This window comes from Dendrobates tinctorius, unplaced genomic scaffold, assembly GCF_039654945.1.
Source record: "Dendrobates tinctorius isolate UK_male_01 unplaced genomic scaffold, ASM3965494v1 ptg000007l, whole genome shotgun sequence".
Classification (NCBI taxonomy): domain Eukaryota; kingdom Metazoa; phylum Chordata; class Amphibia; order Anura; family Dendrobatidae; genus Dendrobates; species Dendrobates tinctorius.
Window position 1 is genome coordinate 768347 of NW_027361675.1, and position 17715 is coordinate 786061.

At 44.3% G+C, this 17715-nt stretch overlaps 1 protein-coding gene across 1 annotated transcript in view; it reads right to left on the reverse strand.

The window, feature by feature from the left end:
• Positions 1-17715, reverse strand: part of TINAGL1 (tubulointerstitial nephritis antigen like 1) — a 90643-nt gene that overhangs the window by 36069 nt on the left and 36859 nt on the right. The window contains exon 3 of the mRNA XM_073571796.1: positions 6261-6324. Coding sequence (XP_073427897.1) covers positions 6261-6324 — 64 coding nt within the window. The remainder of the gene's footprint in view (positions 1-6260; positions 6325-17715) is intronic.

Genomic DNA, 17715 nt, shown 5'->3' on the forward strand with positions numbered 1-17715 from the left:
TCTATTGCTGGTCAGAGGTGAGGGGGTAGGTGGTCGAGTTTTCATTAGGGTGTGTTTTATTTATATGCCGGGTTCGGTTCTCCAATAGGGGCTTTGAGTGTACTAAGGGTTTTCATGTTCACTAGGGGCATTTTGGTTTGTTGCGGCAGACGTTCTGGTGAGGTCGAGATGCTTGGGACGGCAGATCTTTCGGGAACCTGCCTTTCTGGCAGCAATGGCTGACATTTCCCCCGGGGGGCTTAGAGTTGACCTTTTACCGGATTTGTTTTCCTGGTTAATTTCTGGGGATACGTAGATATGGCGTGGAGCTGGGGTTATGGTTGGTCAATGTCCGGTTGTTGAGGTTCGTGGTTTGGTTTCTGTGTGGTAGTCGGGGATTATCTGGTATTAGGGATGGTGCAGTGCTTATTTTCTGTTCATGGTCCAACCTGGAACTACTATCTGGTATTAGGGAAGGTGGTGTGCTTATTTCTGTTCATGGTCCAACCCTTGACTACTTTGGGTTTCTTCATGCTCAGGGCGTTGTTGCGGTTATCATGTGTTTGGATGAGTCAAAGTGTTTGATTCACCTGGGGCCCTATGTCTAAGTCAGGTTAGGTTAACGAGTACATCGTGTCAGGTCGGGGGTCGTTATTAGGTTCCCGTGTATATCGCGCTGCTGTTTTGGGGGGTTGATTTTGGTTATTGAATACGTGGGGCTACGATCCACTGGGGGTTTTTTGCATGATCTGCAGTCATATGGCGTTCTTACGGTAATTTGCTGGTCGTGGCTGCCCTGGGGCAGTTTTAACAACTTTTGTACGTAAGGACTGGTGGGTTCTCACTGCGGTTCTTTAGGGTTGCCGATTGAGCTTTTGGCAGACTGTATCGGGTGGTATTTGTTACAGCCGTTGATTGTAGCTACGTAGGAGTTTATTATACAGAGTGGATAGTTTTTCGTTACAATGGGCTAGGAGGTTTATTGTGGGTGCAGCTGGTCCTGCTTTGCCTTCTGGGTATACAGCTCTCCTTAGAGTCTTTTCTTTTTGGGTGCCCCCGGACGGGGGGGCCAGGGTGAAGTGTTGCGCAAGGATGATGCAACATTTGAGTTGGGTAACCCAGCGTGTGCTTTACTGGTCTCGGGGGTCCTGGTTGGTGAACGGTTTGTTTATCCAGCGGGTGTTGTTCCATTTGTCAGGAATTCTGTATAGAGCATGAGGCAGGACATGTTGTTTCGATGGCCGTGTGAATGGTCTCCCGCGTGGGTGTAGCCCGTCCGGCAATACATGGCTATGTCATTTATTCCGTTATGCGCACTTGTCAGGACCGGCTGGTATTATGGGGACACGGTTGTGGTGCAGCGCTGCTGCGGGGGAGGTGTACTTTAGGTAGTGGGTTAGCAGGTTGCAGCTATAACATTACTTTCATTAATGTTGGGCTGGTGGTACGCTGTGGCAGGGGAAGCTAGTGCGATGTGCATTGACTTTTAATGATTCTAAGGACCTGGTAATCATCTGGGGCTGTGCTCCGTTTGGGGGTGCTTTTTGCGGTGCTTTAAGGCTGAGTGGTGGACAAGCATCGGGCACCGGTGAGTGCAATGTTTTGACGGATGGCCCGGGTTTATGGTGTCTGGGGTTTTCGGGAGACGTGATGTGTGTCTGAGTTTTCCTGGACTTCAGGTGGTGTGGAGTCGCTTTTCTTTCTTTTGTGAGTAGTGTCGAATCCGCAGTTCAGCGGGGAATGGGTGCGGAGTACATCTCACTTTTGGTAAGAGGGTGGCAACAATAGTGTTGTGATTCTGGGTTCGAAGTGCACGGGTGATGCACACAATTAATTTGTTCCGGGTCGTGGTGATTACGGGGTGGATTGGTTTATGTTTTCTAGTTGGGTGGATATTTTAAGATAGATGCTATCACGCAGGGTTGACGGGACCAACAGCGTTTTGGTACTGCACGTGTGTGGTGGAGACTTGGTCGCTGGGGCGTCAAGGAGTTTGATCTGAGACATCGGGCCTGAATGCTCCTGCCTGGGAGCCATGCTCATGTTGTTGTTCATGACTATATAGTGGGGCACGTTTTTCAAGAATCTGTCGGAGGTTGGGGAACCAGTGTAGGTTCTGTTGTTACGTCTATAATGGTTGGCTTTGATTATTATCAGGTGGAGTGCAATTTTCTGCCTGGGAGCCGTGCTCATGTTGGTGTCCATAGGGGCTCCTGTTTGGAATGACTACATAGTGGGTTTTACTGGGCACATTTTCAAGAATCTATCGGAGGTTTGGGGAACCAATGTAGGTTCTTTTGTTCACGGCAATAATGGTTGGCTTTGATTAATTATTAGGTGAAGTATAATTTTCGGAGGCGCCTGCAATGTTGCGGTCTCAACGAGGCAGAGGCGGCGGCTCAGGTTGGGGACTGGTCGCGCAGGCGGTGCATAGGATTGGACGATGCGGTTGGCTAGTTGCAGGTCTTGGGTGTGGCTGACCTTGTTGTACTGGTATTTTGGTGTAGGTTGGCATTGCGAGGTCTAATGGGGATCAGTTTTGATTGATTGGTCTTGGTACAGAAACATTGGTTACTCGAGCCGCAGAGTCGGCTCGGGTTGGGTTTTTGGTGGTGGTACTCGCACGTACAAGGTGTCATACGTGCTCGTGGTGGCGGAAAGGAGGGGGGTATTTGAAGTCGGTGGATTGCACAAAGAGCGGGGGGATGAACCCAGTGCAGGAGCGGGTTACCCCTGGTGGTGCAATGGTATACTTGGTTAAGGTGGGTCCCAGCTGTGCTGGGTCACAGCGGGACATGTTAACGTGCGACCCTGCTGTGCTCGGTCACAGCGGGGCATGTTAACGTGGGTCCCTGCTGGGCTGGGTCCCAGCAGGACATTGGTTGGGCAACACTCGGCTGGGTGTCCTCGAGCCGGTGTGGTGCGGCTGAGGGCACGTGGTGGAGCTGGTGTTGCAATCATGTACAATGGGTTTTGCAACACTCGGCTGGGTGTCCTCGAGCCGGTGTGGTGCGGCTGAGGGCACGTGGTGGAGCTGGTGTTGCAATCATGTACAATGGACTCTTCATTTACCCCCCCTCCTTTTGCTGGTGGTTATGTTTATGGAATATTTCTACGTTTATGGATAAAATGTTATTGCTTGTTTGGTGTTAATAAACGGGGCTGCTGTGGCCTTTTACATCCAATGTCACGCAGTCGTGTCTTATTTAAGTTAAGAAGGGGTAAGTGTGGGTTTTGGGAGGGGTCATTACAGTGAAGCCGTCAGTCAGACTTTCCTAAGTCAAGGCAAGCCCGGACGCCTGCCCCAAAGGGGCTACAGGGAGGGCGCACATGACTAAGGAGGGATTCTAGGCCTGAGGGTTAGTGAAGGGTAAGGTGTAGTGCTTTTGTGTTTGTGGGGAAGGTGTGGGTTGGAGCTATGGGGCTTATGGTGCAATGTGAGTTGGCAGGGAGTGGTCAGTAGTGCTTTGTGCTTGTGGGGAAGGTGTGGGTTGGAGCTATGGGGCTTATTGTGCAATGTGAGTTGGCAGGGAGTGGTCAGTAGTGGGATGGATATATAGGGCAGAACTGTGGGGGATGGTCATTCCTTACCTTGCAGACGTCCAGAATCGTCCCGCCCTCCCGCCCTAATTTTAGGATCTTCTGGAGATCGACATGGTGAAGAGAAGAAGAGGTTTGACGTTGTCGCAGCAGTCGGCGGAAAGGAGGGGGGTATTTGAAGTCGGTGGATTGCACAAAGAGCGGGGGGGTGAACCCAGTGCAGGAGCGGGTTACCCCTGGTGGTGCAATGGTATACTTGGTTAAGGTGGGTCCCAGCTGTGCTGGGTCACAGCGGGACATGTTAACGTGGGACCCTGCTGTGCTCGGTCACAGCGGGGCATGTTAACGTGGGTCCCTGCTGGGCTGGGTCCCAGCAGGACATTGGTTGGGCAACACTCGGCTGGGTGTCCTCGAGCCGGTGTGGTGCGGCTGAGGGCACGTGGTGGAGCTGGTGTTGCAATCATGTACAATGGGTTTTGCAACACTCGGCTGGGTGTCCTCGAGCTGGTGTGGTGCGGGCGGCACGTGGTGGAGCTGGTGTTGCAATCATGTACAATGGACTCTTCATTTACCCCCCCTCCTTTTGCTGGTGGTTATGTTTATGGAATATTTCTACGTTTATGGATAAAATGTTATTGCTTGTTTGGTGTTAATAAACGGGGCTGCTGTGGCCTTTTACATCCAATGCCACGCAGTCGTGTCTTATTTAAGCTAAGAAGGGGTAAGTGTGGGTTTTGGGAGGGGTCATTACAGTGAAGCCGTCAGTCAGACTTTCCTAAGTCATGTAACGGACATCCCCAGGTGTGCAGAAAAAATGAGATGCCCATCTTCTTTGCCTCCCTGCACACACCGGGATGTCAATCACACTGCTGTGGGTGGGCTACCAATAGTCAGTAGCACTGATTGACGATGGCTCCAGACTAGTCTGGTGATAGTAGGCAGGAGAGCACAAAGAATTAAACTTAACTTTGAAACACATATATTTAGCATTTAGGTATCATTACATAGGATATTAGGACGCTGATAAAGTGCTTGTAATTCCTTCTAATATGAAAACTATCTATTTTTCAATGTATTTTTCTGACTCACCCTGCCAATTATTTCTTAATTGACCAGCATTTTTCGTAAATATTGTTTTCTGATCGGATTGTCATGCGGCTGTAATTTCTCTGCATAGGTGGTTATGTTACGGATCGTTACGGGTGAGGAGACTTGTGGCACTGAGGAAATACTTTGTCCTCCGTACATTTAGAAAGAACATGATTGTCAGTTTTCCAATCTGTCAGCGTGCCAGCATTTCAAATCAAATTACTGTAGATCTCTGTCTCTAGAGAAAATTATGTGGGGGAGAGGCGAATGTCCTGTACAAAGCAGATCTAAAATAACCAGTGTCACAGTATGAGGTAGGCCGGAACTAAGGGTTTAATATTGGACTTATGCATGAAATAGGACCGTCTGATGGAAGATATCCATGAGAAACCAGATACAAATTCGTATTATACCTTGTGCCGTTGTTATTTTAGATCTGTGCGCGATCTGTGTGAGGTAAAACATTGCCAGAAGCTAAGGGGGACCAAGCTTTCTTCTCTCTAGCCTCTGACATGTTCATACACAGGCACTAATGCCCTCACACTTCCGCCAGTATGCACTGCCGTGTGTATGGCAGTAGTTTTTCTAATAGTCTTATCACACCTGTCTGCCTTTCTTCCTTGATGCAGGAAGGGAACCATAGTTGACGTGTTCTACTATTGAACTCCCATTTCCCAGCTCTGGAAATGCACAACTTATGGTTGGAGAATTGGTAGTATTACTTGTCAGGATGTGACTTTCCCCACCAGGTGATTGCAGGGGTACACTTCCATTTACAAGGGGTCGTCCCTGTCAGGCTGGGTTTACAGGAGCGTATTGCCATAGAAACAAGAGGTTGTGAGTTCAGGATAACCTCAGAGAGGCTGGAGGTTGTGGTCTGTATACAGACCATGAACTTCACTCTTGTGAACCCAACCTACAACTAATTCTGTAATGGTGCATGTATTACTAATGCAGATGACGTTTGCACGTCGCCATTTCTAATTCACCTATACATTTTGGCATGGGGGGGGCCCATTTGAAAGTTCGCACAGGGGCCCATAACTTTCTAGTTATGCCACTGGATGGAGGTGCAACAGAGGTGTGGAAATCTAGGCTATATGTGCAATATATGGGTGTCCAGTAAATCGGAATGACAGGTAGAGAGTGGATTGTCATCTAGGTACCTGAGCACCACTGCAATGTTCACATGTAGAGGCGCTCAGAACAGTTTTTTTTAATTATGCAATGGAAAAGAATGAAAAGCTCCTTTCCATGTTCCCAAAGTAATGGATGAAGGGCACCCGATCTCCAATAGCAGTCAGTATCATGCAGATACACCTCATTGGTATTTATTCTATATACTGCCTCCACAAAAATATTAAAACCTTTTTGTAAAAAGAAATGTAATCCTTACAATATTATACATTAATTTTGGCGTTGGGAAGACACCAAACACGACAATGTTTTATGGTGAAAAGCTGGATTTCTATCAGTATTTATTCCTGATGCATAGATAATGACCTCATGCACATTTCCATACTTAAGATCCATTCTACAGAGATACTAGACACAAAGCCCATAGCCTGCCGTGGTTCATGACTATAAATTCTGCATCTGATTCCTAAGGACAGGTATTATTCCATTCACGATAACGCCAGCTACGTTCTTACCATCGATTGCAGTTATCTTGGTATGTTGCTCCATTTGGATAGCTCTTGCCATGTCTGATACATACTGGAAGAAAAGAGTCACTGTTATCAGGGCTGATCATTGCCAAGAGAGGATTATGATTACAAGATATCTTTAATCAAATTAAAAGGCAAAATTTTACCAATCAAAAAAGCAAAATGGCAGAAAACGCAACACAAACACATTGCAGTGCCCTGATTGAGAAGTACATCTTTGTAACTAAAACACATGAGCTGACCACATTAAGGGAATATATAATTACATTTGTGCTCAAACTTTTCTTTGCTTTCTTAGCCTTTTTTCAGAGAATATGAATGATAACACCAAAACTTTTTCTCCACTCATGGTTAGTGGTTGGGTGAAGCCATTTATTGTCAAACTACTGTGTTTTCTCTATTTAAATCATAATGATAACTCAAAACATCCAAATGACCCCAATCAAAAGTTCACATACCCAATTTTTTAATACCGAGTATCCAGGGGCGGGCTGGGCAGGGTGGCAGAGAGGCAAATGCCCCCCGGGCCACTCCCCCAGCACATGTACAGGGCCAGCCACACAGAAAATTGTGTGCGGCCGTGCCCTCTGTACTGTGACGCGGCTGGCAGCAGACACAGCTGCCCGCATCACAGTACTATCTCGCCCGAAGTTGTGCACGGCCGTCACCTTGATGGCTGCGCAGCTCCTGCTCCCTCTATCTTCTTTCCTCTGTACGTCCGGTTCAGGTGTCGGACACGCCGACATTGTACCGGACCCTGGAAGCAGAGAGGCGCTGCTGGAGAGCGACTGTGAGGTAAGTATGTAAAACTTTTTTTTTCTTTAGAAAATGAATTAAATGAGTGAGGGGGTGCGGGGGCTGCACATGATGAAGGGGGGTGAGTGGGACTGCACATGATGAAGGGGGGTGAGTGGGACTGCACATGATGAAGGGGGGGGAGTGGGGCTGTACATGATGAAGTGGGGCTGTACATGATGAAGTGGGGGGAGTGGGGCTTCACATGATCACTGGGGGGTAATGGGGATTGCACATGATGTAGTGGGGGGTGTGGGGTTGTGTATGATGAAGTAGGGGGTAAGGGGGACTGCACAGGATGAAGTGGGAGGTAAGGGGGATGGCACATGATTAATTTAGCTACTCATTTTGTTATGTGGCATTTACTGCAAAAAGTAGAGGGACTGGGAATTGTACCGATGGCCCTTACCAGCTGTTCAAGAATGGGAGTTCTCTTCTAAGCCTTGGGAAAATCACTTTATCTCCCATCTAAACCAATCTATATGAATAAATCCAGGCCATTTATGTGTTTCCCACTTTTCCCAGCTTCCTTGGATTGTCAGTAGTAAGTCAGTGGGTTACGTCAAGGTTCCTCTTTGCTATTTGCTGAGTATGTTTGATTTGCCGGCTTATCAACATCGTTGCTTTGAGTTTTGGGTTAGGTTTTTATAGACTTATCCTGTTCTCAGTAATATCCTGGCTGTTAGTATACATGATACGTATATAGTTTGGGCAGGGCCATAATGAACTTTTCTGGATTTTCTATGGCATTTTCATAAAGTATCCTGTTACATGGCTGACATTACACTTTTACTTAAAGAAAACATCCGTTTTGGAAACAGGGCCTATGTCAAGTTAAAAGTACACTGACAGATTTATACATTATTATATAGTTACAGCCATGTAGGCCCTCGGGACAAAACCAATTCTTTTGCTAAAGACAAGCAGTTTTTAGAACATTTTTTTACTTCCTACAGTCCATTAGCCATAGCTTTGTCATTTATAGGGCTACAATGGTATTCTTATGTCTATGTTGCTGTTTACCATTTATTTAGCTCCAATTATACCATTACTTTATTTCATGGGTTATTATCAAAATAAGGACACTTGATATGTGTTTTTATTACTTTCGGGGAATTTTATGAGATAAAATGATTATTAATGCTTTTTTTTTTATAATCCCACTGGCGGATTAAGGTCGGGGTCACACAAATGTAGATTCTCCCGTGCAAGAGAATCGGATCGATTATGTAAATGACCCTCTGATCAGAGTGTCAGCTAAGGCTACGTTCCCATCACGAGCTTTTATCGCGTTTTTGACGCTGCATGTTTTCTCTGTGTGCTGCGTAAACTGACGTGTGGTGAGTTTTTCAAATCCACATCACGTCAATTTCTCTTGTGGGTACGCTGAGTTTTATGTGCAGATTTTCCCCATAGACTTACATTAGATACAGAAAATCAGCAGGTAAAAAACGCATACGTTAAGAGTTTGTTAAAAAAAAGCACACAAAAACGCAAGTAACCAAATTTAGAAAATAGGTACAGAAATTCTGCAGTATCAAAAACTCACCAAAAGCTCCAAATATACCCTTAGTAGGATCCTATTCTCTTGGGTGAGAGAATCGTAGCACAAGTACAGAGAAGACAGAGAACAAAATGTTTACATCTTCTCTATTGTGAGAAATGGGACTGCACTCAGATGTCATCCATGTGCAGTCCGATGTTTTCCACACAGCCATAGACTTCAATGGGGACTTGCCATCCGATTTGCACAGCAACTTGCAGCATGCTGTGCACTTTTCCTCATGCCGAATCTCTGACATATCTGACATATTCCACAATATGTTCCACAGTTGTCAAACATTCAAGGACATAGCATTGTAATGTATTGACAAGCATAGCAACAATGCCAGTTAACAAGCAATGACTGTATTTCTTCCATAGATCAGGGCGTAACTATAATAAGTGCAGGGGATGCAATCGCACCTGGGCCCTGGAGCCTAGGGGCCCAAAAGGTCCTTTTGGCCCATATAAAAAGACTTACTGTTAATGACCTGCGGTAACTAGTAGCTCCATTGGAGAGCGTGCATTGGGTCCCATGAGCTTCAAGTTCTGCCACTGAACATAGTTACATACTATACTGTATATACATTTATGCAGATGAGCCTACATGATTCTCTGGGTATATGACAGATATGCACAAAAAACTAGTCTGGATACATATTAACACTCTTCTACGGTAAGGTGAGGGATTCATAACTTGCTCCATTTTTTATTTACTTTAATATTTTTTTTTTCTAAATTTTTAAAGCTGGATACTGACATCCGTGTATTACAGCATAGACTAACCAAGGGTGTCCTGCCCTGAGATTACAGCTTCATATGCATTTATGAGGCTATTATTGCGGGTCAGAAGATCCAAGGTCAGTCTGGGCATTGGGATTTGGGTCATGAAGTACGGCTGGAAATGAACAACTTGACACTACTAATCGTCCTGTCAATACAGTGTGCCCCTAAAAAGTATGACGCTGTCAGCAATGCGTGGGCAGGGACAGAATGGAGAAGCACTCTGCAAGCAAGGTAACACAAAGTTGTCGATTACTATTTTCAGGCATTACTAGGAGGAAATGTGCAATACATACTTCAAAGCGAGAAACTACAGAATTGCAGATTAATGGGGGATATAAATCGTCATCTAAAATAAATATTTCAGGAAAGCTTCATGCTTTCTTTATCTTCACGCACGACTTCTGCATTTTCTCTGTATATAAAAAAGTAATAAAGGCTATGTGTGATGACATGCTAAGGTTTACCCCCCTTCTTAAGTAAGCACTTACGAGCGCTACAATTTTCCATATAAGCCAGCATTCCTGCACTGTAACCTGTATTGACCTTTAAACAGTTATTACATTGCAGAATACTACGGTGACAACGCAAAGTCGCAGAATATGTCCTTGTTGTGCTCAGAAAAAGCTCACATTAACTAATGTCATATTGATTTGCTAGAAAATTTCTGGAGTACATTAAGTCACGTAGTAATAGTCCCCTTCCCCTTTTATTAAAATCTTCCCATTTTTAAAAAAGTGTCTCAAAAGGGCAAAAAGTTGGCAAATTTTGCCCCAAATAGTATCAATTTCTAACAATTTTAAAGCCAGTTCTCTGGCATAAAGAGAATGAGAATTTCCTTCCATAATGTACACCCTTGCCTATGTGGTAATTCACTAGGTCAGATTTGCAGCAAACAAGCTACTTACTTGAAAATTAAAAGAGTAATGGTAACATAATTTTAAGGCTGGCTAATCCAGCTTTTTTTTTTTTTTACATTTTTACAAGTTGTTTTTGCCACCTAATTTGAGAACACCATAATGTAGGGTACCTGATTCCAGTGATGCGTCACTTACTGGGCTACTTTCTATGAATTTTGAAAAAAGAAATATCACCATTTTATCAGCAAGAGGTCATCATCTGAAAAGTAGTAATAAATTTGCTGCCATGTAGTCCTCCATATTCATGAGCTTAGAAGAACCCTGCATTCATCACTGATTAGCAGCTTTCTGCCTATGCCCAGTGCACACAGAAAGCTGCCAATCAGAGGTGTGGGTGGCATTCAGAGATAAAAACAGTTTTTAATCAAAGTATCAGCAACTAGCAAAGTAAGTGATACATAGCTGGAATCAGAGTCTTTGACCCTACACCATGCTGCTCTCAGATGAGGTAGTAAAAATCTGGCGGCAGATTCCCTTTGAAGATGCCTACAGTGAAATAAAATATAGCTGATAGAAGCGTGTCTAAAATAATTTTTACTAATAGTAATATAGAGCACGTTGCAAAAATATGCTACCATACGAGACTGGTGTTGGTGAACCCCAAAAATTCTTAAGTGACCACTGCATTTTATCAATAATCAATTATACCAGATATACTGTAGTTCATCTGTAGGCTAAGCTCCCAAAATGAGTATTTTGGTGCATGTTTTCTGACATTTTTGCATGGATAAATTTACAGCAAAATCAATGGGATTTATATAACTTTCATACCCATTATGCTGCTTTTTAGTTTGTTTATTTTTTTTTTTTTATAACCTTATCACAACCTAGTGCAGAAAATATGTGGTGCTTATTTCTGGTCTTTAACCTTGTATTATTCAAAATTTATTTGGCTAAAGCTCCTGCAATCTAGCAGGAGCAGGTGAAGTCTATGGCTGTCAGACTCATCTGGAGACCCTGAGGAAAAGACAGAAGTGGCTTATTATTATTTATTTATATAGCACCATTGATTCCATGGTGCTGTACATGAGAAGGGGTTACATACAAATTACAGATATCACTTACAGTAAACAAACTAACAATGACAGACTGATACAGAGGGGAGAGGACCCTGCTCTTTCAGGCTTACATGCTACAGGATGGTGGGGAAGGAGACAGTAGGTTGGTGGGTTGCAGCGGTTCAGGTGTTGGTTGAGGTGATCTCTCCGGTACTGGTGAGGAGGTAGTGGGGTCATTGCAGGCTGTAGGCTTTCTTGAAGAGGTGGGTTTTCAGGTTCCATCTTAAGGATCCGAATGTGGTTGATAGTCGGACATGTTGAGACAAAGAATTCCAGAGGATGGGGGCTATTCGGGAGAAGTCTTGGAGGCGGTTGGGTGAGGAGCGAATAAGTGTGGGGGAGAGAAGGAGGTCTTGGGATGACCGGAGATTACGTGAGGGAAGGTATCGGGAGATTAGTTCAGAGACATATGGGGGGGGGGGAGACAGGTTATAGATGGCCTTGTAGGTCAGTATTAGTAATATGAACTGGATACGATGAGGGAATGAAAGCCAGTGAAGAGATTTGCAGAGGGGAGAAGCGGAGGAGTAGCGAGGAGAGAGATGAATTAGTCGGGCAGCAGAGTTAAGGATGGACTGAAGCGGTGCAAGGGTGTTAGCAGGGAGACCACAGAAAAGGATGTTGCAGTAGTCCAGGCGAGAGATGATGAGGGCGTGCACAAGTATTTTAGTAGATTGAGGGTTGAGGAAAGGACGGATTCTGGAAATATTTTTGAGCTGGAGGCGACAGGAGGTAGAAAGAGCTTGGATGTGTGGTTTGAAGGGCAGGGCAGCGTCAAGGGTTACTCCGAGGCAGCGGACTTCCGGTACTGGGGAAAGCGTGATGTCATTAATTGTGATAGATAGGTCAGATAAGGAAGATCTGTGAGATGGAGGAAAGATGAGGAGTTCAGATTTGTCCACATTGAGCTTAAGGAAGCGAGAGGAGAAGGAGGATATGGCTGATAGACACTCCGGGATTCTGGACAGCAGAGAGGTGACGTCTGGGCCAGAGAGGTAGATCTGAGTGTCGTCAGCATAAAGGTGGTACTGGAATCCATGGGACTTTATGAGTTGACCCAGGCCAAGGGTATAAATTGAGAAGAGTAGGGGTCCTAGAACAGAGCCTTGGAGGACTCCAACAGAGAGAGGGTGGGATGAGGAGTTAGTGTGGGAGTGGGAGACGCTGAATGTGCGGTTTGAAAGGTATGAGGAGATCCAGTATAGGGTGAGGTCTTTGATGCCAAAGGAGGAGAGGATATGTAGTAGGAGGCAGTGGTCAACTGTGTCAAATGCAGAGGACAGGTCTAGAAGCAGGAGTATATAGTATTGTCCGCTTGCTTTGGCTGTAAGTAGGTCGTTAGTAATTTTGGTCAGGGCTGTCTCAGTGGAGTGATGGGGGCGGAAACCAGATTGTAGATTGTCAAAGAGCAAGTTAGATGAGAGGTGGGAGGAAAGTTCAGTGTGGACGTGCAGCTCCAGGAGTTTGGAAGCGAATGGGAGCAGTGATATTGCACGATAGCTGGACATAGCGGTTAGGTCAAGGGTTGGCTTTTTAAGGATAGGCGTGATTATGGCATGTGTAAAAGCAGAAGGGAAGGTACCGGACGTTAGCGATAGGTTGAAGAGGTGGGTTAGGGATGGGATGAGTGTGGTGGTGAGGTTGGGGAGGAGGTGGGATGGGATGGGGTCAAGTGCTAGGGTTGTGAGGTGCAATTTGGAGAAGAGACGATTAAGCTCCCCTTCAGTGATGTTGGAGAGGGAGGTTATGGGGTTTGGGCATTGGTCTGGTATACAAAGGGGTTGTGGTGGTTGAACAATGAAGACTTGCCTTGTTTGGTCGATCTTATTTTTGAAGTGTGTGGCAAAGTCCTCAGCAGAGATGAGGGAGGTTGGAGGGGGCAGTGGAGGGCGGAGGAGGGAGTTGAAAGTTTTGAATAACTGTTTGGGATTGTAGAATAGGGAAGATACGACGGTTGTGAAGTAGGCCTGTTTATCAGAGGTGAGGGCAGATTTGAAAGCGAGTGTTGCCTGTCTGAATGCAGTGAAGTCTTCTTGAGAATTTGTTTTCTTCCAACGCCGCTCTGCAGCCCTGGACACTTGCCAGAGCTTTTTAGTGGTGTTATCGTGCCAGGGTTGTCTGTTGGTATGTCGCATTCTGCCATGAACGAAAGGGCCACCATGTCAATAGCTTATGCAGGAGTGGCATTGTAGAAAGCAGTGGCACTGTCTGTGTCTTGGAGTGAGGATATGGATGCCAGTGGTAGAATAGAGTCAGAGAGCGTGTGGGTGTCTAGGTGTGCGAGGTTTTTGCGGGGGTGCGCATGTTACTGGTCATGGGTGCCAGGAGTGGTGGACAGGGATGAGAAAGTGAGTAGATGGTGGTCAGATAGGGGGAGAGTGGAAGTGGTGAAGTTAGAAAGAGAGAAGAGGCGGGTGAAGACCAGGTCCAATGTATGTCCGTCTGTGTGGGTGGCTGAGGAGGACCACTGAGTAAGTCCAAAGGATGAAGTAAGAGAGAGGAGTTTGGAGGCTGGTGACTGAAGGGTATCAGTGGGGATGTTGAAGTCACCCATGATGATAGTGGGGATGTCAGTTGAAAGAAAATTAAGAAGCCAGGTAGAGAATTGATCAATGAAGGCAGTGGTCGGGCCTGGAGGTCGGTATATGACGGCCACTTGGAGGTTGGAGGGAGAATAGATGCGGACAGAGTGGACTTCAAAAGATGGGAGGATTAGGGAGGGAAGAGGTGGGATTGGGTTAAAGGTGCAGTTGGAAGAAAGGAGAAGACCCAGTCCTCCACCGTGTCTGTTGCCAGGGCGAGGAGTGTGGGTGAAGTGGAGGCTGCCGTAACACAGGGCAGCAGATGAGGCGGTGACAGAGGGTGTCAGCCAGGTTTCTGTGAGGCTGAGAAAGGCAAGATTGCGGTTGTGGGAACTGAGTTGGGATAAATTACTAGTTGCCTAGCACACCAGGGGATGTTACACAATCAAAGGCACAGGGCCTGGCTACATCCATATGCTAGTAACACCTTGCACCTCCTCTTCTATCTTCCATTTTTCCTGCTACATAGCACTCAATGATTGCTATGTAATATAAAAAAAGCAATGGCAGTGCAAATAGTTTTGTAAGACTTGGCAATCACATAATCAGTCTGCCAGCATAGCAGAGCTAATTAGTAGATCGTAGCAGTCACTTACGACAATCACTTATGTCGCTATAGTTTGCTATTTTCCCCTTTAACTGGGGCTCCTATGTATTCTCCAATTACACTGGGAATCAATTAGGGAAAAAAAGTTCCATAGAGATCTTTGATGATCTCTTAGAGAACAGGTTATGTAAAAAAAAAAAAAAAAAAAAAAAGTACAGTCTACATATAAAAACGTGCAGAAAAAAAAAAAAAAAAAAAAAAAAAAAATGTAGTTGAGTAAAAGATCTTCATCACAAAAAAGTCAAGTTTTTTTTATATAAAATATTTTTAAATACATATATGTACTGTCAGGGGATTAAAGCTCATTCAAGCATGATCATTAAGGGGTTAAAAAATGCGCCTGTGTTCAAATATTACTGCTACATATCTGCTGTGGAACAGCTATGTCTGTTAGTTCGGTGAAGTGAAACAGCGCTATTGGGCATGTGCGACCATGAACACAGGACACATTAGCTGGACATACTAAGAAAGGTAAAAAAAGAACAGTAGGGGGCGCCATTTTTAATACCTGATAATCTATGTATATTAGGAGAAACCCCCCTTAGAGTAAGCGCACATGGCGTCTTATGGATGTCAGGGGTGTTTTCTTTGTCATCTTTTCTGTTGTTTTACAGCAGCAATCCCACTGGCAACTTTATTTTAACATTTTATAGAAAAAAATAGTGGCAGCTCCTATTTTTCAAGCAGAAGCCACCTGGAGAATGGTCAGGTCACTTTTCACAACTTTTTGAACCTTGAAATGGTTAACAGAAGTTAGAAAAGACCGAAAATATGCACAGCAAGTCATTTTGACACTGGGGTGCACACATTCATTATTTTTAATGGTTATTGGGGCCTTTTCAGGCGGGTTGAAGGTGGAATCCACCTGAAAAGGACATTGTGTGCCCAGACCATTTTTAGGATGTGTTCACGCTGAGTTTTATTTCTGCAGGAGTTTCTGTTGAAGAAGCTCCAAAAACCATGAGGCGTTTAAAACCCACGAGGTTTGAATGGAGAGTTTCTGTTCAGAAACCTCAGTGTGAACATACCCTGAGGTGGATTACTTTTTTTTAAAATGGAGACTGTTTTGGCTGCAGCATCTGCTACGGTATTAGCGGTTTTAAAGAGTCTGTGAGTACACCTTTATATGGAATGAATCTCTATTTCTCCCGTAAATGAAAGGCTCCTGAGGCTGACATTTTATTTAGTTCAGTTCTTCTACATCATTGGAAAGAATTTACGCCACCTCCTTTCTAAAACCTGCACATGTAACCAAAATGCAAATTTCCTTTATTCAGCTTAACCAAGCATTTGAAAACTTTAGACACTGTAATCGGTTGCAGAAAACTACATCTCCCTAAATAAGCTGTAAATACTAGAAATACTGTAGATTATAATGGCAGACAGCTTAAACACCAAGCTGCTGATTCATCACCGAATTTGGTCATTTTTTTTTTAGTGTTTTTCTCAAATTTTTTGTTGTTTTGTTTTCATTTTTTCGCTAATTCACTATCAGTTTTGTGCCTTTATGGTGCTTTTTTTAAGCTGTTTGCCACTCTCTCTTTTTTGTTATTGTGGGTGTAGTTAGAAAATTCTAGATAGTTTTGCCTCATTCATCAACTCTATAAAAAGTTTTTGTTTTTTTTGTACAAACGTACTCTACGGCCCTCCTGGAGTATTTTTGCAGATTTTTTTCTGGCTACAACCAGACAGACGGGACAATTAAACAGCTCACTCTCTGATCAAACTCTGATCAGAGATTGACCAGAGTGTCAGTATAGGGTGATCTGATTCTCTTAGATGAGAGCATTGGCGCACACAGAGGAGAAGATGGAGAATGCAATTTCTCCATTGTCTGAGTCTGTGGAAATCGGACTGCACTCGTATGACATTCGAGTGCAGTCTGATGTTTTCTACGCACCCATAGACTGCAACATGCTCCAATTTTTTTTTCCACTGACAGATTCTGTCAGTGACAAAAATTGTGCATCAGCACTGGCCCATTGAATAACATTGGTCCGAGTGCTATCTGATAAATAATCAGATAGCACTCGTCCGGTGTATATGCTCGTGAAAGCGAGCCCTCACACTAACATGTGACTTAACACCAAAAAGGAGTAACAAAAGTATAAAATCGTCTTTACATTTGCACTTAATCAGCGTGAATCATTTTGATGAATTTTAAGATTTGCCAGGGCAAAAAGAGACAAATCAAAAATGCAAATGATGATCTTGTGTCTAAAGGTTCTAAATCTATATAGTGCAAAATGACCTGGTCTATATTTCATTTACCTTCCTATGCAGCAAATTTAAAGGAGACTTTAGGACATGATCTTTGTCATAAATAAAGCCATACACATATATCTACTTTCTGACACTTATCATGGGGACAGAGGAGAGGTAACAAGCCTGGTGAAAGGAACAGAATCTTACGAGTAATGGAAACCCTGAGTAATTTCAGAATTGTGCAGGTTTTCTTTTTACATTGAATTATTTACATAGGCCAGATTTACACAGAAGAGACTAGATTCCAAAAGACTAATGCTGAGCATAATTTTTGGATTTACTGCTTGGTTTGCGTTAAAAAACTGCACTGTGCGAACAAGGCCTTCACTTGCAATTACATTTTAATCCCCATATTTACCATAGTGGAGCTATTAATATTAATGAACAGTATAAGAAATTGGTAAGGGTCATCAATGCACTAGCAGAAGAGTTTTGACAGGTTCGCACTCAGGAAATAACAATTAAAAGAGGAATGCAAGTGTAGACATGGGGAGACGACCATTAATATCGTCATTCCTGGCTCGCTGTCTTTGACATGGTCAGTTATTATACTTTCACAGCTTGCATGCATGTACATGCCTGGCTCAAGAATTCATAATCCCGTAGGATTGCTTTCACACTTTAATACAAAAGCAGGCAGTTCATCGCCTTTGTTCTTTATGGATAAACCTTCATAGATAATGTTAGCTAATTTGTCTTGTCCATCTGCTGTCAGTTTAAACCCATACGATTCAAAGGAGTGTTCCCATGTCACAGATTTATGGCATCTCCTCAAGTGTGACCTGTATCGATCAGTGCTTGGATAACGTCTTATCGGGTGCTAACCAAGTGTCTTCCACATATGATAGAATTCCCACGGCTGCATGTCTCGTGGCTGTTCAACAGCGG